Source organism: Sebastes fasciatus, chromosome 9 (assembly GCF_043250625.1).
Source record: "Sebastes fasciatus isolate fSebFas1 chromosome 9, fSebFas1.pri, whole genome shotgun sequence".
NCBI classification, from domain to species: domain Eukaryota; kingdom Metazoa; phylum Chordata; class Actinopteri; order Perciformes; family Sebastidae; genus Sebastes; species Sebastes fasciatus.
In genome coordinates, this window is record NC_133803.1 from 8,645,320 (window position 1) to 8,668,415 (window position 23,096).

Below are 23,096 nucleotides of genomic sequence, written 5' to 3' on the forward strand. Positions count from 1 at the left end.
TCCCCTGCTGCAGGACGTCACTGAAAGGGAGAGGACAGCATCTTGGCTGACCCAGCTCTCTTTCTCTCGATAGATAACTGAATCCAGCCAACCAAAGAGGATCGACCTCTCTCCTTCTCTCTCACAGCCCTCCAGCCATAGACACACACACACAGCCACAGGAGAGAGGGATGTCACAGCTGAAAGAAAACCAGTCCTCCTCCATCGTCTGCATGAAGAACAAGCAGTGCGCGCCCATTCTTCACGCGTACGCACGGGTTATTTACTGCTTTTACGCGCAGTCCGGAGACAAATTGGTCCAATTTTGGGCTTGCTGACTATTTGTTATCTTGTCATTTCTCTCTCTCTGTCTCTCTGTTGGTGGTAATAATGCTCCCCAGCCCGCTCATGACTTCTTCCACCACGCCTTTCTCCGTGAAGGATATTCTGAAGTTGGAGTTGCAGCAACAATCTCAGCAGCAGCAGCTCCAGCTCATCTCCTGCTTCGGTCTCTCACAGCCGGGAGCTTTTCAGAACAAACCCTCCTGCATGTTGGCCGGGAGGGACAGTCCGAGTCCCATCAGCTCCGGGCTGTCGGAGAGCGACGAGAGGATGTCGTACCTCAACAACACACTGACGGTGCAGGACCGGCTGACGGTGCAGGACCGGCTGGTGGAGTCCGGTCAGCCCGGGGAGATGTTCTGCAACCCGGCGCACAACCTCTCTGCAGCCGACCTCCGGCTGGAGGAACCAGACAGCAGTGAGTTCACCTTCTAATGATACATATCTTCATGCAAAACTGAGTGGTGAAGATGATGATAGATGTCGTTGTTATTGGTAATTGTATAAATAGGCTAATATCATGGACAAGATATTAATTTTGACAGTTTGGTAATGTCTAACTCTGTATCCACTTTTAAAAAACTTTTGAAAACACATTTTTTTAGGATAGCATTCCGTTTCTGAACGGATGTGTACATTTATACGATTTGGCTGTCAGGGGCTCCCAAACTATGCTGATTATTTTCTAGATTAATAGTTTGGTCTATAAAATGTCAAAAAATAGTGAACAATGTCCATCCCAGTTTCTCAAAGTCTCAAAGTGTCTTGATTTGTCAGTCCAAAACCCAAAGATATTCAGTTTAATAAGTTATAAAACAGATAAAAGCAGTAAGTCTCCAAATTTGAGAGACTGAAAACAGCATTTTCTGAGATTTTTTCATGAAAAATTACTTTAACGATGAATCAATTATCAAAATAGTTGGCGATCATTTTTCTATCAAGTGACTAATCGTTGCAGCTCTAATAATAATAGTAATAAACTTAATTCATGCAACACTTTTCTTAAACAAAGTAAAACAAAACCAGTTATATTTGACTTTGATTATTATTATTGATAATGTCTGGACTGCACTTCCTATAGAGATACGATCATCTAACTCTGTATCCACTTTTAAAAAACGTTTGAAAACACATTTTTTTAGGATAGCATTCCTATAAGTAGAAGACTGGGTATAAATATATGTATGTATACATCCGTTTCTGGACGCATGTGTACATTTATACACATTTATGTATATATACTGTATATTTGTTTTATCAACTTGTCCTACCATTTTACCACTTCTATTATTATTATTGATATGTTCTGTGATGTTCTGTTTTAGCAGTTACCATATTTGTTTTACTCTATCTGCTTTTATTGTCTGATGTTCTGTTTTAACAGTTACCATATCTTTTACTTTATTTATCTGCTTTTATTGTCTTGTGAAGCACTTTGTAACCTCTGTTTTGAGAAGTGCTATGTAAATACATGTATTATTATTATTATTATTATTATTATTATTATTATTATTATTATTATTATTATTACAGAGGAGTCAATCAGAATCAGAGCTTAATTAAATTTAAATATTTAACTATCTTGCAAAAAAAACATGTGTCCTATATCGAATTTTCTAAACTGACTTTAATAGATATTGTTGGAGAAATAATTACTGCGAGCTGACAAGCTATCATTTGTTGTGTCATGTATAAATGACTATGAAATGATCACCAAATGAGGAAAAGGTCATCAATGCTGCGCTGGAGTGAGTTTTGGGCTACTAATAATATAAAATCAAATTTAAATTGAAAGTCTATATCGAGCCTGTATCTAAAAATTGCTTATTGCTTTTTTTTGTAATTACAGTATAGGCCTATATGGCATGTGCCGCACCTTGCACGATGGACGCGCATTGTTCCTATTCATTCGTCGCTGTGCATAAAGCCTGCAGGCATTTACGTGTTGTTTACATCTGAAGTGATTAGTATTTTTAATAAATAAATCCATATAACAATCCATAGAAAAACATTTCTTAGACGTTGCATAATTAATGTGCATTTAATAAATCGGCAGAAATCTTATAATAAAAATGTATTTACCTTCAACTTTAATTTCCAAGATATAAACATTGATTTATTATTTTTTTAAGTTCATGGATGAATTGATGAATACTTCTCACTCTTTCATTAAGTCCTCTTTGAAACCACGTTTTGATTTATTTCCTATAAATACTTGTAAAAATGTTGGTAAATGTTGTAAATCCAGTACAATTTTTATTTTATGTATTCATTTTACTAGGCTATATTTTAATTCATATTTAAAATAATAATAATAATATAATAATAAATTCGACTTATATAGCGCTTTTCAGGGACTCAAACACGCTTAAAATGTCAATATTGTGGGAAATTAATGCAAATTATATGTAATACAATTATATAATCTACACAAAAATTGCTATGAGAAAAACTGTTTTGCTTCAACATTCTCATAAAGTTAAGATTTTGAAACGAATTAATTCATGTGGATATCAAAAAGGTTGAGATTCAGAAAATCATAGTGTTGGATAAATATGTTTTTAAATCCTGCATAATTAACTTTCATGTAAACGTGTCTTCTCCACGCAGAGAGCTGCGGTGCGTTGCGGGCTGACTGTGAGGATCATCCGGACTCGGAGAAGCCCGCCAAGCAGCAGAGGACCAGGAGGAAACCGCGCGTGCTCTTCTCCCAGACTCAGGTGTTCGAGCTCGAGCGTCGCTTCAAGCAGCAGCGGTACCTGTCCGCTCCGGAGAGAGAGCACCTGGCCAGCTCGCTGAAGCTCACCTCCACTCAGGTCAAGATCTGGTTCCAGAACAGGAGGTACAAATGCAAGAGGCAGCGGCAGGACAAGAGTCTGGAGCTGGCAGGTCACCACCACCACCACCACCATGCACCTGCACCGCCCAGGAGGGTGGCCGTGCCGGTGCTGGTCCGAGACGGCAGGCCTTGTCTGACTGGATCCCAGAACTATAACCCGTCCTACACAGTCGGAGGAGCTCCAAACCCGTACAGCTACAACAGCTACCCGGCCTACAGCTATAACAACTCGGTGTACACCAACACTTACTCCTGTACTTACTCTAGTCTACCTGCTCTGCCGCCCAGCAACACCGCTGCTAATGCTTTTATCAACATGAATTTGGGAAATCTCGGCGCACAGACGCAAAGCCATCAGGCGAGCCACCAAGGACCAGTGGTCACACCGTGCCAGGGAGCTCTGCAGGGCATCCGGGCCTGGTAGCTGGGCTCTTTACGCACGACCACAGACACTTCTTCTTCTTGGATGGACTTGAGCATGTGAACCTGATCTACTAATGCAAGGAAAGCACAATTTAAAACTCTGTGAGTGTGGGCCAGTTGGCTGTAACTCAAGGCAGGCCAGTGAGGAAATCCGAGCCCATTGACTGATAAAAACCATATTCAGTATATGCGCATTTTTCTCTGAGCCAAAATGTTTAGAAAACGTATTAAACCTGCTGAATGTCGCCGCTGAGCAAAAGACTGTGCGTAATGTGGCCTATTGTGGTTCAAAATGGATGTAATGTGCGACAAAAATAAAAGGGAAACTGTAGGACATTTCATACAAAACACATATGAAATGTGTTATATTATTAGCCCATAATGAATTCATTATAGGCCCATTCAATTAGATCCCTAAAATGTATTGCAAGAAAATAACAACCACTATTGCTAGATAATGCAATCTTATTAAGTATTATGTTTTTTTTGTTCCTCTTCTTTTTTAACAGCTGTGTGATTTGAGTAAATGAGATTGAACGACGTGACCTGTTCAAACGGCCTGTTTTTACGCTCAAGTTACAACGACGAAAATTATCACTGATGATGAAATTAAATGATGCAAACTTAATGACACACGTGACTGTATTGTTTTGTGCTTTGTGTGTGTGTGTGTGTTTGCGTGTAACTACGGAACCTAAACAAATACAGTATCCATTTATGTAGAAATGTACGCTTCTATGCCAAATATGACGTTTCTGATCTCGTTTGGAAGCACGTTGTTATTTGCATTTCAACATTCATGGATGAATCTGGATGGGAAACTCAAATAAATAAATTATTCTATAAGCATCGTTTCTCATCGTCTCAGATAGTTTCTCAAGTACTTTTTTCCTGTGAGAAAGCTTGTGGTAGACTTTAGTCTGAGACAAGAACCAGAAACAGAGAGAATTCAGGGGCGAGCTAATGTCCGGTCAGGATTCAGAGATGGACATTAACCAGACAGCCAGCAGCATCACAGGGACACACACACAGCAAAGACCCACACAGCCTCCCATCATAAATATGGTTGGATAGTTTTCTCTTCGTTGATGCACTGAAACACTGAAAGATATAATTACCAAATAAAATAAAAAAGACTTTATATGCTACTATACTCCTTATAAAAAACAATAATAATAATAATAATAATAATAAAAGTGGATTTAAGGCTATAGCTTATCAGTAATTGTATAACAATTCTTATATTATAATCATATAATAGTTACCCACATTTTCACTCTCACACACACGCAAACGCGCGCACACACACACACACACACACACACACACACACACACACATCACTTTTTACCCTGTTGCTGAACTGATAACGCACTCATAGGTGTTGGGAAACAAATGCATTAACTCACTTTGGACCCAAAAAGTAAAGTAAAGACTGAACTTCCATCCTCAAATTCTGAAGTTTGTTGACTCAACACCAAGAGACAGCTTTTTGAATGTCTAGTGACAAGAAGCCATTATTATTTTCATTTAGAGAAGAGAAGAGAAGGGAAGAGAAAGTCATTAGTCTATAACAGACTTCAAACTCCTGACACTGCTTGCCTCTGCATTTTGCTCAATGGATGAATATTGTACAGCACATGCATGCTCTCTTTATCTTCACTAAAGTGCACACGCACACACACACACACACACACACACACACACACACACACACACACACACACTCACACTCACACACACAGAGAGTTAATTGGAGACGGACTTAAGCAAACACCTTCACCTCCTAGGCATGGCCGAATACGCAGACGCTATTAATGGAGATGAATGGCAACGTAAACAGAGTGTTTGTCTCCTCTCTGATAGTCTCTCTGGCCACTTCCCCCGGCTACTGCACTGCCGGTAGGACACATACCTGGTGTCAGCTCTTAAGTGCTGCACAGTCACTCGTGTAAATAGAGCTGGCGACAGGACGGCGATGCCTGAGGACGCGGCCTCGCCACGGCTGCTCTGACAGGCTGCTCTGCGAAGATCGCTATCAGCTATTCAGCCTCCAAAGATAGCAGCGAGGATCACCGCTGCGCGAGCTATAGGCGTGGAGTTTCCCAAAACAAAGTCTCCAATGGCAACCAACATCTCGAGGAGCTCACAAAGGAACCAGGGCCCAGATATAGAGAGGGACACGTGGAGTAAAGCTGGAGTAAAAGCTCTCCCATCTCCCCGGCAATATTTGCACTATCTGTTTATATCATGTTTATAGCTTTTTTTGTATATTGTACATTGGTAGAATTTCAATTTTTTTATTCTTATTTTATTCTAACGTTTTTATCTATTCTTTTCTTATTATACTGTTTAACTTGCACCAACAAAACCAAAGCAAATTCCTAGTGTATACCTCTTACACCTGGCAATAAACATGATTCTGATTCTGATTCTGATTCTGATTAGGTGGACCTCCAAGTGTCCTCCGCCAACAGCATCAGATGGACAAGGACACGTTTTTCCAATCAGGACGATATAACCAAATTATACACTGTGTTTTATGACATTAGAATTCAAAATGCCCTTTTCAATTATAGGTGTCTGGTAAAATATTTAAATAAACTTGGAGTGGTCTAAAGATAGAGGATGTTGTACAGATAAACACCTCTGATGCAAACCTTTGGTTTTGCACTGCATCAATTAAATTGACTTGTAGTCAGTTGATATGTCGCATGCTGTGAGATTTAGTGGATGGATCAACATGCAGAGTTTCGATAAGTGATTTTCTTTTTGGTAAGTGACAGTTATGAAAGCGGGATTCAAACTCGAGGCTAAGACTCAGACCTGGTACACGAGCTCTACCAGGTGAGCTCTACCAGGTGAGCTCTACCAGGTGAACTCTACCAGCTACCAGGTGAGCTCTACCAGGTGAGCTCTACCAGGTGAGCTCTACCAGGTGAACTCTACCAGCTACCAGGTGAGCTCTACCAGGTGAGCTCTACCAGGTGAGCTCTACCAGGTGAGCTCTACCAGGTGAACTCTACCAGCTACCAGGTGAGCTCTACCAGGTGAGCGCAGTTTCCAGTTGGTGAAGACGAGACGTGAGGTTGGAGGAGAGGATTTGGACGCTGGCATGTTGCTTATGAGTGAGTTAGTGAAGAAATGGCTATTTATAATCAACTGTTACATTTTGTAGGTGTGATGACATCTCGTGGTTTGAATCATATATTAATTATCATTTGACTACTATACAGTCTGGTTTGAACACATGAAGTAAGTGTGCCAGAACTTCTCATCCGGACATGTTGTGACACCCTGGAGCCTATTGGCGCTTTGTGGCAAACAGAGCGATGTCTCTGTTTAGTCAGAGGAAGAAAACAAAACAACACGGAGGAGGCAGATCACTGCATCTGTCATCACGTCTCCTCGATGAAGGCAAGGCCTGCTGATTGTGTAATGCGTGCGGGGGAGGAGGAAGAGAGGGGGGGGGAGAGAGAGAGAGAGAGAGAGAGAGAGAGAGAGAGAGAGAGAGGAGGGGGTTTGCGTATTTGCCACCTTTTCTCTTTGTAAATGGATGCACCGTGACCACACGGCGGCGCAACTTGCCTGTTTGAGCGACGAGTCTGGAAGTCCTCTCTTACAAAATAAATACTTTATATCTATATAATATTTATGGTCAATCTCAGTTATTCAGTGACATTTCTGTCATGGGTTTTGTTAACAAACATTATAGGCATCATGGTCTCCAAAAAATCAGGGTACTATATTTAAAACATCACAAATGTAATATTAAAAATATCTACAATTATAAAATAGAACAATTGCTAAAATACAAATAATAATGGATTGAGGCAAATAGACATTTTAAATTAGAGTGGTCCTGTCAGAGAACTTTAACATTAAGTGGAATCTATAAAGTCAAAGTTGTATAATAATACTTCATATGTAAAGGTGGGCCTCAGTATTGTGGAAGGATGTAAAACCACGGTCCCTGCACTGAGCTGCGTTTTACGCACGCTTGGCGAACTTTACGCATCAGATTTTCTTGCTACACTTTATGTATCCTCCTGGGAACCGAGTTAAAAAAAGTGTCTTCCAATTACTTTTTTTGTGATTTCCTTCCTATTTAGGGTTAAAAGAAAATCTTAACAATTTAGGCTTATTAAACTTTAATTTGATTGTCCACTGTATAGTGCACTACAGGACTATTTCAGTGTGAAAAGAATAAAAAAAATGAACAGATTATGGCCGTAAAGTGATATTAAACCAAGAATACATTCAACTTGATTAAAAAAAACAAACACATGCCATATCACTGGAAAGCATAGGATGTCCTCTTTACAATACACCAGGGGTTGATAGAGTAGGTCAAGAGAGTAAGAGGATATGCATGTGGACAAAATGTCCACTACAGAGGACACATGTCAATGGGATGGGTCTCAGGAGGATATAATTAATAGTTGGTAAACACACAGTGGTTGAAACAGCTCGACTTTGCAAGAAGAGTTGACAACATCCACTCTGAGTCACTCGTGTCCATAATATTCACGGTGACTGAAATGACCAACAGGGTCAATTCTCCTTGTCCCCACTTAAACAGACACATTTAGCCATATGGAGCTATTATTATAAGGAGCCTTTTTTTAATACCTTGCGTTTTTAACGCAATAAGCTAATAAAAATCACACCTCACCAAAGTGAAATACACTGTCTGCAAAATGAGAGTTGCTCGTCCTCAGTAGAGCTTAGAGAGCGGCATGGAGCTGGGCGGTGCGGACCAGGAGGAGGGACCAGGCAGAAAGAGCAGCCTATCCAAGGTTACCTGGAGCTGCTGCTGACAATATGGTAAAAGACCTGACAGCTCCTGATGCAGGCTGTTCATTAGCACACCGGACTTAGATCACCACAATTAAATCAGAGCAATTAAAGAGCGTGGAGAAAAAGCTCGAACCAGTAAGGACTTTATCTTTCCAGAGGCTGATCTCTTGATGACTCCAAATAAATCGCACGCGAGCGTGAGGAAATATCCGTGCTCTTATTTCAATCATGACATTAAGTTTTTCGTCCTTCTCCATCAAAGACATCCTCACCGGACGTGATGCCCGGGGGAAGCCTGGCACAGAGGAGAGCTGCGCACCAAAGCGCAACATCTGCACACCAAAGCGCAACATCTACACCGGCCAGAGAGACTCTTATCTGTCTCATCGAGACGCGGACGAGACACGCATCCACCCGGAGACACTTCCTACTGATCTCAGTCTGTCTGCTGGAAACCTCCGAGCTGATGCCTTCAACGAGGAGTCCACAGGAGAGGAGACTGAGCTCAGAGAAGGTGAGCGGGTTTTTACACTGCAACAAATATGACAATAAATTAACAATCTCTCTCGTGTCCTGCAGTTAGGTTAGACAGAAAAATACAATCTTGCTTTGGAAACAGGATTGAATTTGCATCACCTCAATGTCATGTTCGTCCCATTTTTGTTTTTTTAGATAAAATATAGATTTGATTCACAAAAGATACATTGCATGATGGGATATTTTCATCAGTATTTACAGTGATTGTATTTCTTATTTTTTCCCAATTTAAAAAAAAAACAAAAAAAAAACTTTGAATAAATCCAAAGATCTCTAGAGATCCCTATGTCAATAGGTTTAAGGTTAAGTAATACCACATATTGTATGTTATGAAAATGCAATTTAATAGCTCAATCATCATTTAGTTTTCAGAGTTTGTTGTCTGAGAAAGGCAGTCAGGCTGTGGGACAGTACTGGAAACCAAAAGCATGTAACCAAAATAGCATCTGAGGGTTTTGTGCGTAAAATGTTCGCCATCTAAAATCCTGATGTATTCCATTTTATCCCCTGACTTTCTGACAGAGTGAAAGCGATATTCTCCCAAATTCCTCACTAGTAGAGGTCAATTTTCGATAAGATTTAGGGGAACCAAATTATGGAGTAGCTTTTCACATCTATCAATAAACTGTTCATCTGTCAAATGTTTCCAAAGTCGCCTAAAGGGTAATCTAATTTAATTGCTGTCTTGTAATTGCTTTTCCCCATGTTGTCCATGTATCTGTTTTTATGTTTTTTTTTATTTTTTCCCACTCACAATGTTGTTTGGTTATGATTTCCCAGAACTCTTTATAGATATTTAAATCAATATCATCCTCACAAACACTAACCATACACTTCCACGCAACACACACACACACACACTTGTCTTTTTTTTAATATATTTACTGTATTGTTATTGTTATTATATATATCTTGTCCTAATTGTTTGTTATCACTATTATATAGTCATATTATTTCTTTATATTAATGTTATCTCTAGGTGGAGGCTTCAGATAAGGCTAGTGTTTTTTTTGCCTCTTCCTGCACTGTATATTATTCATTTTTGTTATGTTGTATAGTCTTAAATTGTGCAAAACAAATAAACAAAATAAAAGAGAGAGGGAAACCCCATATTGTCCAACATCAGAGGCGCTTTACTTGAAGATAAAACCCACTTATTGTCATGGTTATTCCTATAGGTGCTGCAGACCAGAAGCCACACTGCGTGGAGCAGGATAACCGTCAGAAGGAGGATGCGGAGGCCGAGGAGGAGAGATGTCTCCACAGCGGAGAGACGGTCAGCTGTTCGTCCGATGAGCAGCAATGCAGGCCAGGCACGAAGAAGCGCTCCCGGGCGGCCTTCTCTCACGCTCAGATCTACGAGCTGGAGCGTCGCTTCAACACGCAGCGGTATCTGTCCGGTCCGGAGCGGGCCGACCTGGCAGAAGCTCTGAGACTCACAGAGACCCAGGTGAAGATCTGGTTTCAGAACCGGAGGTATAAAACCAAACGGCGCCAGATGGCTGCCGAGCTGGCTGCCTGCAGCTCGCCCAAGAAAGTAGCAGTGAAAGTTCTGGTGATGGACAATCAGAAGCAGTACCATCATCATCATCAGGCGAGTGGAGTACACCTCCCAGTGACTGTGCCACTGTACCAGCAGGCCTACCAGTACCACCCATACCTGCACTACTACTGCCAGCAGCCCTGGAGCATGAGCAGCATGTCCTGAGGGATGCTCTGAACAGAACAGGACTTATATTGGCAGCTTTCTGTACAGTCAATGGATCAACCTCACTCTTGTCAAACTGACTGAGATTGTACAGTTTTTTTTTTTTTGATTAGCTAAATTTAGAGATATATTCTGCAAATTTTGTATAATCAAGGAAATTAAAATAATAACATTAAAACATTCAAAGTGTTAAGCTGCAGCAACGATTAGTGTGGGGCATATAAGAGGCATTGCACAGCTCTTTTAAGACTACCAGTTGATTAGATTATAAAGAAATCTTTCAAATTGAATACTGAGATTTGAGTGTGGTTATTATTTTGTAATGATTTACAAGAAAAATAATAATAATTAAAGGCTAAATACTGCTGACTTGTTCAAACCTTTTTCCTGAACTGCCAGGTCATTTTTTCATAATCTTATTTTTCTATTTCGTTTAATATACAATATTAAAAAAGGGAAAAACAGAAAAAGGGGTGAGTTGTGTTTTTACTCTGAGGTCTGACATTATCTGGGAAAGCAGAGAAAGATCTTTTTTATTTTTTAACACCCTGATTTTATATTTCAGCATTCCCTTGCACTATTGATTTAAAAAAGGAATCAAATAGTGGTAAATTAATGTTGTAGTGTGCACGGTGGGTCATAAAGGTGTGTTCTGCTATACGCAGAAGACAACAATCCTTTCTCATGTTTCCTTTCTCACACTAAATGTTATCAAGAAGAAAAGTTGTTTCCTCCTTCTCCTTCTTCTGCATAACAAAAAAATAAGTTGGCAATTATTCTGCCTCTAATTTTGCTAAAAAAATTTGTCATGCATTGCCTTTTTTTTAAATTAATGGTGGAATGAGTAGTATGCAGTACTACATTTTGAGATATAGGGAGAGGGTATTGCAGTTTTTTTCTAAGTCAAGGGCTGGCTCCAAATTAAATATCAACAATGCTGGGGAGGGTGTTGCATTTAAACATTTTTTTTTAAAGAATTAATACCCCTCCACAGTAATTTTCATACAAACCCTGAATATCTCAATACAAAGAAAAAAAGAGTTTAAAAGTAGCATTTAGTGGGTAATCTAAATGATATCCTACAATTAATCGCACTAAATAAACATTTATGCTTTTAATTTGTTCAATTGCTGCACTTCATATCATTTACAAACTATTTATGTACCAGTGTAAATACATTAAATCAGGTAGTCACTCAATCTGAGGCCTATAGGATGATCTATATGTTGCTTTTTTTACCCCCCTCCTATATGACTGCCAGAAACAGTCTATAAGCGACCAGACGGAGCAGAAAGGAATCCTGAATTTATACAAACCCAACGAGAGAAGGTAGCTTATCTCAACGTGCGAGACTCTGACATTTTTAGTAGGTATTTATTTTCTTTATGGGACATCTTTATTGATCATGAAACTCAGTATAACACCTGCAAGAACACATTCTTCATATGAGGTTTATGGACCTTTAGTAACCTTTTGAAGAGTGTGTCTGGGTGTCATCATGGAAATATAACTTACTGTAAAAAGTTGCATGCAAAGTTTACTAATTTTAGTATTACACAAAACTGCCAAATTTGACTGACTCAACCGGATGATGTTTAGACGGTGAATATTTGCTGTTCCTTTTTAAAAGATGTGTTTTATATGTAAAGAGTCTGCTGCTGCGTAGGCCTAATCTCTATGTGTGCTGCATGAGTCAGAGAGGGTCAATAGACCGTGAAGATGTTGCACCATCCAGACGGGCTGCACAAGACAGCACACATTCATCATACCTTACTGAAAAGACTATACACTCATCCCAAAGATATGTACACAATGGCCATACTCCATAGAAAAATACAAATTCCTAAATGAGGTGGCTAGTGCTTCGGCTTTAACTGCTGGTTCTTGCTGCCAAAATTGTGTGGCATTAATGGAGCCTGCAGGCTGCTGAGAAGGGCACGCAGAACACACAGTCGGCTGATGAACTACAGATAAATAGATAAAAGTTTTCTACGTGGCCAGAAATTTACAAAAAACATATTTGAGTTTAGTGTTATTTCTTTGACACCACAAGGTAAACTGTGTGCTCATGTACAAAATGTTTGCCAGTATTTGCCTACAGCAAGGAAGTGTCATGTCTATATAAGCCTAGCAAATATTATTATTACAACATTACAGAAAACATCAAAGAACTGTGATGCAAAATAGGTACTTCAACTTCCCTTTTCCCACCACAAGCTGCTTTGGTGAAGAGGATCACCCTGTGCCATACGCGCTGGGCTGGCACCAGCCCAAACCTCATTTATCTCTTCTATCAAAACACCACTTCAAGCTTTCCTAAGTGGTTGACACAACAGGTTTCTGGGAGGGAGGAAGAATACACCTAACACTCATTTGAATGTCCAACTGGAAATCACCGGGGCACCATTAAGTCTAATTATTTTCATTTACACACAGGGTGTGTTGGCTGTTGAAGACTCAGACAACTAAAGGAAAAGGTTGTGGTATTGCATTGTGGCTCTGAGGTATGCCACTTTCTATGCGCTCTGATTAGTCACATTGTGCTGGTGAATAGTAGCTTTAGTCATTGCTGTCTACCGTGACTAGATAAGTTTTCTTTTCTTTTTCTGCACCCAGGGAAGCTGATGTAAATTTCCATAGAGAACAAGTAAGGCACTGAAAAAAGTGAATGACACAAGGGCTAATGGACCTCTTTCCTTGAAGAATAATTCAGATTTATTACAAATTAGGTCTTATTTTCATGTGTTTTGGACATTATTTTGATCAGTTATGATAAAATTATATTCATCAAGTTAATTGCTGAAATCTATAGGAGCATGCTACAATAAAGCCAAATGGGGCAAGAAACACAAAAGGTCAGACAACATTTATTGCTTTATCTGCTTTACATTATTATTTGGTTAGGTTAAGGAAACGATCATGGTTTGGGTTCAAATAAGTACATCAATCCTGGAAGTAATCTCAGGGGTTGTGTCATGTCGTGAAGTGGGCGTGTCTTGTTGTAAAGTGAGTGTGTCGTGTATGGTACGTGTCCACAGCCTCCGTGCTTTCCACGCTCCCCATTCATTGTCTTTGTAAGCAGCCGTGCAATGCATTCTGGTAGCGTGGCGTCGCGATTCGAGAGACTAGGCGTCACGACTCCCGCTCCTCATTTGCATAAAGTTGAGGGCTCTTCTACTTTATGTAAATCACGGCGTCCGACGCGACTCGCCGCCTCTCGAAAACTCCCGAGGATCTTTTAAACTAAACGTTGTTGATCCAAAATAAAGACAGAAATATCAAATGTTTTCAGAAACACATTTCAGTGAACTATTTATGTTAAATAAGAGAAGAAAGTTTTCAAACAAGCCTCCATACTGGTTCCGGTTTGAAAGCTGGGAGCAGCAGCCAACGGCGGGAAAGCGTTCGTCCAATCAGGAGCCGAGTGCCTTGTTTCTAGGGACAGTACAACAAGCGTCCAATGTTGGGAAGCGTCGCGTCCCCTCGCGATAAAAAACGCTCCTGTGAACACGTACCATGAGTCTGTGAGACTACAGATAGATCCTTCTCAATCCACCAGTAAACAGATTTGAAGAAGTAGAAGTTGCGAAACGCAGAAAAAAACAAGACGGTTTGGCCATCTACAATAGAAAAATTGAGAGAAGTCTTCTGGAATTCCTTTCAATTGAGCACGTTTTAATTGTTTTTCATGTCAGCTAATATTGGCCATGTTACATGCTGTCCAGAGACGAAGACAATATAAATATACTGTATATCTGGGAAGACACCGACAGCGGAAACAGCTGATCAGTAATGTGAGTTAAATGTTCGTTACGTCAGAACTTATTTGGACGTTTCATACACCGTTTGTAACTATACCTATGAAAAGTAATGCACTGTAATTCCTACATATCACACAAAATCAATTTGCATGTAATCGTGTACCAGGAAGTATAAAGAGCGACAAACGCCGTGTGGGCAGGAGGTCGGGGTGGGTCAAAAAACACCTGACCGTCGGCCAGCAGACCGTTGTTCGTACCCCGTGTGAAACCAGAAGTCAATGTTGATTCACTTGTCACATACCTTCCGTACTTAAGTCATGCCGCTTCCTGAGTTCTTTTGAAACTAAGAAGTTTTGTTGCCTAAACCTAACCAAGTTGTTTCCTGTGAAGACGGAAGTTTATTTTGAAAAGACTGAACATGTAACGAGCGGAAATTGACACGTGCATCACGTGTTGCTGGACATTCATAGGAAAACGCACACAAAATTACAAACAATTTTTTGCAAGATATCATACGAACAATTGTATGAGGTTGTTTTGATGCCCGTATGCACATCAACTCTTTTTCGACAAAGGTAAAAACATTTTTACGGAAGTTTAATCGTTTTTCTTTTCTGGTGTGATACTTCGAAATGTGCATAAAAATATGTGAATGGAAACACGGCTAGTGTCTGACAGCGTGTGTTTCTTTCTCCTCCAGACATCTTTGCTACATTCCCCGATCTCAGCAATAGTGTGTTGTTCCAGGCAAGTAGTCCACTGAGCCTTCAAGCATTACTGCATGTATAAATATGTAATGCTCAAGTATGTAAACACTTTGAGTCGTGCTTTATTAGTGTGCCTCCCCATGAATAGGCTCATAAAGCAGAGAGAGAGAGAGAATGAAAGGAGCCAGACAGTAGTGCAGAAGAACGTGTTCTTCTGCCTCTCCAGCGCCAGTTAACGCAGCTTAACAAAGCGTTAAAGGGCGGATTTAAATAGCGCTTATTAATGCCAATAGATCCGGTAATTTCCTGTTGTCTTTTTGTTGAAGATTTCTTAGCTGGGAGGAATGCGTTGAGAGGGTGGGGCCGAGTTGAAGTGAGCAACACAGGAATGACTGTCCTCACCTAATCCACGCTTGGCTTGCTTTTAAGATCCACATCTATTGATGGAGAATTCTCACAGGGCTCCTGAGAAGCAATTACACATGCGTTTCCGATGCGCCTATTGTAACAGGAATTATTTTCTCAAGGGCCTTGTTGATTTAAACAATATCATCTTCACATAACTGCTGCTGGCACTGACACTACGACGGGTAACATGAACAGATTTACAGCGAGACTGGGAGAGGCTTCCCTCTTATGATCGGAAACAATTATAACAACCGCTAAATATTTCGCATTGTGAAAAAGACGGAGCAGTAGTGCGTGTTAATGCGTTGGCCCTCGGCAGACACAGGGGCAGGACTCAGGAAGGAGAGAGGTCATGGTTAATACCTCTGTTTAAAGACAGATCTGCTTCCCTTTGACCTGGTCTCACACACATACACACACACACACACACACACACACACACACTCATACACACACACACACCACATCTAATCCCACCCAGAGGACTCTTCAGGCTTGTTCCAGAAACTATTAGCAGATAGCATCAGTGCATGTAGGAATGTAAACATTTACAGTAAAGCTATAAGACATCAACTCCCCCTGGGGACGACACATCCATCACGCCAACCGCATCAGCACTCACTACCCCCCCTGGTTTCAAAAGCAATTAGATATCACACACCTTTATGCACAATTTGAACCATTTCTATATGATCATTCAGCCCACATTGTTCGGTTTGAAGATGTTGCGCGATCTCGCTACAGTCTACAACGTTGCTGTGGATTTCTATAATATTTTCAGTTAGCAAAGCGAAATCATTTTTATGAAAACTGGTTTACATCTTTTAACAAATCGTATTGTGGCCCAGTGGTCATATATAGTATTGTGCCTGTAAAGAAATGCAGTGATCCCGGGTCTGTGTTTGTCAGAGCAGGAGCAAGGGTCATAGGGGGGATTAGAAAGAATAGAAAGATGAGCCCACCCAGAACTTAAAAAAAACAGGCTTATTTGAAGGAAGAAGTACAGGTCTAGTCCACATGGTGTGTGTGTGTGTGTGTGTTTATGTGTGTGCGTCCATTTGGGCTGAGAGTTTGAGTGGAGACAGATTAAGAAACAGCACAAAAGGTACAGCTCACGACGGAGTGGAAAGTAAGACAAAAAAGACACCATACTACCAAACATCCCTTTGCCAAACATCTCTTATCTGTATTTCTTCAACGTATCCTCATATTACAGTTTGTATTATATCTTACGAAAAGGCATTCCTCATTTTTCATGCGTTTTTCTACAAATGTCCAGCAACACGTGACACGTGTCAATATCCGCTCCAGTCTTTACAAAATAAATTTCCGTCTTCACAGGAAACAACTTGGTTAGGTTTAGGCAACAAAACTACTTAGTTTATTTTAGGAATAGATCGTGGTTTGGGTTCAGATAACTAGGGATTCACCAATACTGATGACAATGGGGCCGATCTATTCAATTAAATTCTATGTTTGTATACTATATACATTATAGACTGGAATTTTCATTCCTGTTAAAGTTTGTGTTGCTGCATTACACTTAAATTGTAATTCCTGTTAATAAAAGATGTTTTAAAATAACAATTTAGTGAATTTATATTTATTGATTTGTCACATATTCTTTTACAAAGTTAAGAAAGCAATGTTTAAGTCAAGCCTGATGTTGCCTTACACATAAAACAATAATTCCAGTCACTTGCACAGGGAGGCATACAGCTTATTGATTAAACACTGGTATCGGATTGGTACCCGGTACCGGCCGATACCCAAAGCCCAGGTGTCACTATCGGTATCGGGACTGAAAAAGTCGGATCGGTGCATCCCTAAAAATAATAAGTAAGGAAGTTACGTAACAAAAACTTCTTAGTTAGGTTTAGGAAAAGATTGTGGTTTGGGTTAAAATAACCCTGGAATTGGCGTAATTTACTGTAAGTGCGGAAGTTACGTAAAAAATAAATCAACATTGACTTCTGGTTTAACATGGGGTATGAACACCGGTCTCATGGGCCAAAGTCCAGTGTATTTTTGACCCACCCATCCACCCCTTCCTCCTCCCTACGCGGCGTTTGTCACTCTTTATACTTCCTGGTTCACGATTAGGTGGATTACATACGACTTGATTTCGTAGGATATTGCAGTGCATTACTTTACGTTGGTATAGCTGATATCTTCATTATATGTTTGTATGCACAGTATATATTTTTGCACTATTTTGAAAACTATTGCTATAACATACAGTATATGATGATTATTGAATTTAAACTCTGAAAAATATATGTGAATACTGTAAACATAAAAGGTTGTATGAAGTGTAATGTGTCTGTCTATGCATCTGTAGAAACAGCGTGTCTATCGGCGGTTGAGGGTGAGTATGTGTTGAGCTCCTCTGTCCATAGATGGACAGGAAGTCTTCCAAGCTGCCACATTTCCTTCCTCCGACTCCTCTCCGCTCTCATGTCTCCCACACACATGCTCAGACAGACACACACTCCTCCAGAGCCGGCCGGAGGAATCCAAATGTTTTAATTAGCGGTGATAAGCAGAGACAAGGAGAGCATTGAGCAGCTCTGACACACAGAGAGACGACTCCTATCAGCTGGGCTGATAAAGGAACTACTCAGGCCCACTTACGGCCTCTCAAGCTTCCCCCCTCTTCCTCCTCCTCCCCTCTCCGTAGTCTCCCTCCACACCTCCAACCAGAGGACCTCTCATCCCTGCTGTGAAACAGAGAGTATCCAAAGTCTCTTAAACCTTTTTGAGGCCAGTGAGTTGTCAATTAAAACTAAACTTCCTCTCACCTGCTTCCAGTTTAAATCAAACCTTCCTGTTTTGTTTTGTCTCTTCCATCCGTACAGTAGTTTTACTCATCTGTGCCATGTTTTTCAGCCCCATCATGTTCTGCTCTTTAGACCGCATCATTAACCGAACAACAAGAGGAATCATTTCACAAGGCTACGAGCAAAAAAAAGATGTCCTAACCTTGAACCAATGCTCTATCTCCAGAAGTCTGGACAAACACACAGACAAGCAGCGAGTCCACCTGATACACACTGAAGGATACAATGTCAATTGGACAAATCCTCCCTGAAGCTGTTTGGCAGAGAAAAATTTTTTTTGGACATGTGTGTTGATAACAAATTTACAATCTTCACCTGGACTGTCGGCGACTTTGCAGAGCAAAAGATACAATGGATTCAAATTAAATTAAAAAAATATCAACATTAATAAAAAAAAAGTGGCTTCAAAGTAGGGCTGTCAAAGTAAAGGCGATAACACGTTAACGCAAATTTGTTTTAACGGCACTAATCTCTTTAATGCATTAATGCATTAATGCAATTTTTAAAACTAGAGTGAAGATACTGGCATTATATGAAACTAGAAAACCTAACAAATCCATTGGTACCAACCATGCCATACATTTTGGCGAGGAAAAAATGGCATGGTCATTTTCAAAGGGGTCCCTTGACCTCTGACCTCAAGATATGTGAATGAAAATGGGTTCTATGGGTACCCACGAGTCTCCCCTTTACAGACATGCCCACTTTATGATAATCACATGCAGTTTGGGGCAAGTTAAGTCAGCACACTGACACACTGACAGCTGTTGATGCCTGTTGGGCTGCAGTTTTCCATGTTATGATTTGAGCATATTTATTTATGCTAAATGCAGTACCTGTGAGGGTTTCTGGACAATATTTGTCATTGTTTTGTGTTGTTAATTGATTTCCAATAATAATTATATACATACATTTGCATAAAGCAAGCATATTTGCCCACTGCTATGTTGATAAGAGTATTAAATACTTGTCAAATCTCCCTTTAAGGTACATTTTGAACAGATAAAAAATGCGCAATCATTAACTATGGAAAATCATGCAATTAATCTCAATTAAATATTTGAATTGATTGACAGCCCTACGTCATAGATCACTCCTAATAATACCTGTCACTCAAGTTATTTCAGACAAGTGTGTGATGAAAACTTTTGAATTGGTGTGAATGCTTTTCGGTGAATGAATGAATGAATGGCTTGCGGTTTTTCCCCGGACCAGTTTGTGCTGATTAGAGCTCGAAGGCATAGCAGTTAAGCTTATTTGACAGGAAGGGAAGACAGCTTTCTTTTCAAGATCAAGTTCAAAGGGCAGGAGGCCGGTTTCTTCCTCAGTGTCCCTGACTGCACCTGTGTTGCTCCGGCACACACACACACACACACACACACACACACACACACACACACACACACACACACACACACACACACACACACACACACACACACACACACGGAAGGAATCTAGTCCCCGCCACTGACAGACAACTTGGTCTCAGGCCATGTGTGTGTACAGCACTGCAAGTGTGTCTTTGTACTTGCACACGTGCTGGATGCGTACTGAGGGTGTGTGTGTGTGTGTTAAGTTGTGGTTGCAGCTCTCTGAAGTGCCTGTAAGAAGATTTTATGACCTCCCTCACCTTTTAAAGGAATTTGTCACAACATTTGAGACTGAGGGAAGGGCAGAGGAGAGAAAGTGTCGGACACCTGCAGTCATCCGTAACAATGCTGCAGTTCATCAGACCCTGCCAAGGCTTCACTCCCAAAGGCCCAAGGGATGATAAGTGTGTGTGTGTTTTGTGTGCGTGCATGTGTGCCTTTTTCTTTGATCATGAAAGCAGCGAGGCGGCAGAGGATTGGGGATCCCTCCTTTTAGGCAACAAAGGCCGATGAAATATTCCCTCCTCATACACACAGTCCACAAAGCTTTTCTAACTATTTTTTTAGCTTCATCACACTTTGATATTTTCATATGAGCAGACAAAACCAGTTCCCCTGCCAGAGGAGCGTTACCCCCTCCTCTCCCCCCTTCTCCATATTCTGGCCCATTAGCAATGGCATTTTACTATAAACACTTGGATTTATCGAGGAGCTTTCTATTCAATGCAAGTCTTGCATGTTATTCTTTTATTGCACGAGAAGTGAGAAGGATCCTGTTTCAAACTCACACTCACGCCATATAGCACAACATCTCCATGATATCCTGCGTCTTCTGCAGGCTTCACATCACATATAAATGCTAATAATCAAAACAGATGTTTTCTGTTGCAGCTTTCTCCCACAGAGGAATTGCTATGTGTATGTGTGTGTGCGTGCGTGAGAGAGTGTGTATGTATTAGCGATCATCTTGTATCCTTGATGCTGGTGGGAAGAATTTCTCCTCCCAACTTGTTCTCTTAAGTGATGACAGGAGCCGTATCTCCCCCGCATCCTAATTCTCCACAGTACAGCACTACGGGAGACATTCAAGCCACAACTGGCACACAGTGGGTTGATAATCTTTCTGTTATGTTGGTAGATTGCCCCTCATCCACAACTCACATTTTGCTACGCTTCATAATTCAGTATGACGCTGCCATCTTTGGAGTCATGTCGGCGTGAACGCCAAATAAACAGATCTTAAAATCTAACCAGGAACCATTTTTCACTAGTGTCTTAATTTGAAAACAGCATGGCCATACCTTTTTGAGATAATCTAAAAAACGGGCACGATAGACAGTGAGGGCGAGATGGGATTACTGACTGGCCAAAGCGGGCAACTGCCCCAGGACCCAGTAGCACCAGATCATCGTAAATTCAGTGCGTAAATCTGCATTCAGCAAAGTGTAGATTTTACTGGCAGAGCTAATGTCAGGTCGCTAACATATGACCTGTTTAGAGTGAAGAAATATATAGTCGACATATCTGACCTGACACTTCAAACTTTTTTTTCAATCATATTTCACAAAAACAACACAATATACCTCAAATTACAAAACATTATGCACAAAGGCAGACTAAATGACTAAATAGCCCTGGTTAGGTTAGCATAATCGGATATTTCAGACTCATTCTAAACTGCATGAATTCTAATAACTCTTGAACGCATCGGTTTCCATGTATGCATACATAAATAAAACAAATAACGCCTACATTTACATAATAAGGACTGTGAGTTAAGTTTAATATATTACTCGGCCCTCTAAAACTGTTATTTGTAGCAGTCTGAGAAACTTCTTGTTCACATAATAGATTGCTTTTGTTGAAAGGCCCTACAGATGTTTCCTAGCTACCAATTTACACGTAACTAAAGTAACTAAAGGGGCGGAAAAAAATTCACTCCCGGTTGCAAGGCAAATTTGCATCTTCATATTCACGAGTACAACTTTGGTGAACTTTCAGTTTGACTATTGCCTCGGCAGGAAGATGCACATTGCGTCGAAACGTTAGTCTTCTAATAAAGTTGATTGCCTTAAATCTGTGTGCTACAGTGTGTTTTGGACCTGGTCTCTGAAGTTTCGCCTGTCAGCTGTGCAATTAGTTTGTGGTAACATGATTTCGCCAATTTGTTCAGTAACAGGCATTACTAAAATTGCCCTATAGGACGGCTCCTGCATTTGAACCTTTATCCTGAGCCCCTTTCTTGTTTGAGTGTCAAAACTCTGTTTAAGTACTTCAATATTCCAGTTGATATTATGTGTACAGAGTTCAAATTACAACCAAACTAAGGGGGTGTCAGGGGCCCACAGCCCATTTTTACCCAGAGGCCCCCTAACGGATTAATCCGGCCCTGAGTGAGTGGGAAAAGCCAACATTTCTCAGAAATAAATATTAGATTGCATAAATCCAATTAGCACTTTGCTTGTGGTCAATAATGGAAAAGAAACATGATGAAAATCAGAGATAATATCTCAGTTCATAGTTATCTTGTCTGCAGGTTGCTGCACAGGATCAAGTTTTACAGAATGCCATTAAGAGACAAAATCTAAACAAATTACACCAGCCATAAATGTGTATCATGTTCTTTTATCTGCTAAATTTATGCAACCAAAAAGCTTGTTTGCTCTACTCTCACTGGAGCCTTTCTGCTTCAGTTTCTCCTTTTCTCTTGGCTTCTCTCCTCTCCTCCTCCTCTCAAACCTGCTGTATCTGCCCAGAGTGGGAGAGACTGCAGCAGCCAAAGGGATTACAACAACAGCTCCTTTATCCAGCAGCACCCCCGAGGAGCGTGAGATCACAACCTGTATGTGTCTGTGTGTATCCCAGTGAGTTAGACCAAGAGCCTGTAATCACACCTCATCCATTAGCTGCTGGCAAGGATGGAATAAAGTGGACATTATGGCATAATCCTGTATCACTCTGTAATTCATGCTGAGTGGTCCAGTCATGATTTGGCTTAATATATGGAGAGAGATCTGACAAGAGACGCAACAAAAGGGCCATAAATATGGAGAGCGTAGAGGAAGGCGAGCGACCGAAGGAGAGTTGTTGTCGAGGACCCGAGTCCTTCAGGCGTTCACATTCCTAAGTACCCTTGGAGTGTGTGTTTGTGACCGTGTGTGTGTGTGTGTGTGAAATACACCCGTCCACAGGTGCTTGCTGTAAGGGGCTTTGACCGGAGGCTTGAGTTTCCAAAACATGGGCTTACACCAATACACAAGGGAGTGTATATGCATGTTTCTGCCAGCCCTTCATCAACTTGTAAGAGTCTTTTCCACCAGAAAAGATGTATGCAATGTGTGTGTGTGTGTGTGTGTGTGTGTGTGTGTGTGTGTGTGTG

General features: G+C 40.6%; 2 protein-coding genes across 2 annotated transcripts; both read left to right on the forward strand.

The window, feature by feature from the left end:
• The first annotated feature begins 35 nt into the window (after nucleotides 1-35).
• nkx2.3 (NK2 homeobox 3) lies at nucleotides 36-4,216 on the forward strand. Its single transcript, XM_074645817.1, has 2 exons — nucleotides 36-739; nucleotides 2,932-4,216. Exons 1-2 carry the CDS (start codon nucleotides 370-372, stop codon nucleotides 3,582-3,584), a joined length of 1,023 nt encoding a protein of 340 aa, XP_074501918.1. The 5' UTR covers nucleotides 36-369; the 3' UTR covers nucleotides 3,585-4,216.
• A 4,205-nt stretch (nucleotides 4,217-8,421) lies between these two features.
• nkx3.3 (NK3 homeobox 3) lies at nucleotides 8,422-10,993 on the forward strand. The gene is made up of 2 exons (XM_074645818.1): nucleotides 8,422-8,897; nucleotides 10,099-10,993. The coding sequence occupies exons 1-2, from the start codon at nucleotides 8,612-8,614 to the stop codon at nucleotides 10,626-10,628; spliced, it is 816 nt and encodes a 271-aa protein (XP_074501919.1). The 5' UTR covers nucleotides 8,422-8,611; the 3' UTR covers nucleotides 10,629-10,993.
• Nucleotides 10,994-23,096: the final 12,103 nt, after the last annotated feature.

What these genes read in the sequence shown, in the direction of transcription:
- nkx2.3 (XM_074645817.1), top strand. Translation starts at nt 370, where the DNA reads ATGCTCCCCAGCCCGCTCATGACTTCTTCCACCACGCCTTTCTCCGTG. An exon ending in GCTGGAGGAACCAGACAGCA is followed by an intron (nt 740 to 2,931) that starts GTGAGTTCACCT and finishes TTCTCCACGCAG; the next exon opens with AGAGCTGCGGTGCGTTGCGG.
- nkx3.3 (XM_074645818.1), top strand. Translation starts at nt 8,612, where the DNA reads ATGACATTAAGTTTTTCGTCCTTCTCCATCAAAGACATCCTCACCGGA. An exon ending in GGAGACTGAGCTCAGAGAAG is followed by an intron (nt 8,898 to 10,098) that starts GTGAGCGGGTTT and finishes TTATTCCTATAG; the next exon opens with GTGCTGCAGACCAGAAGCCA.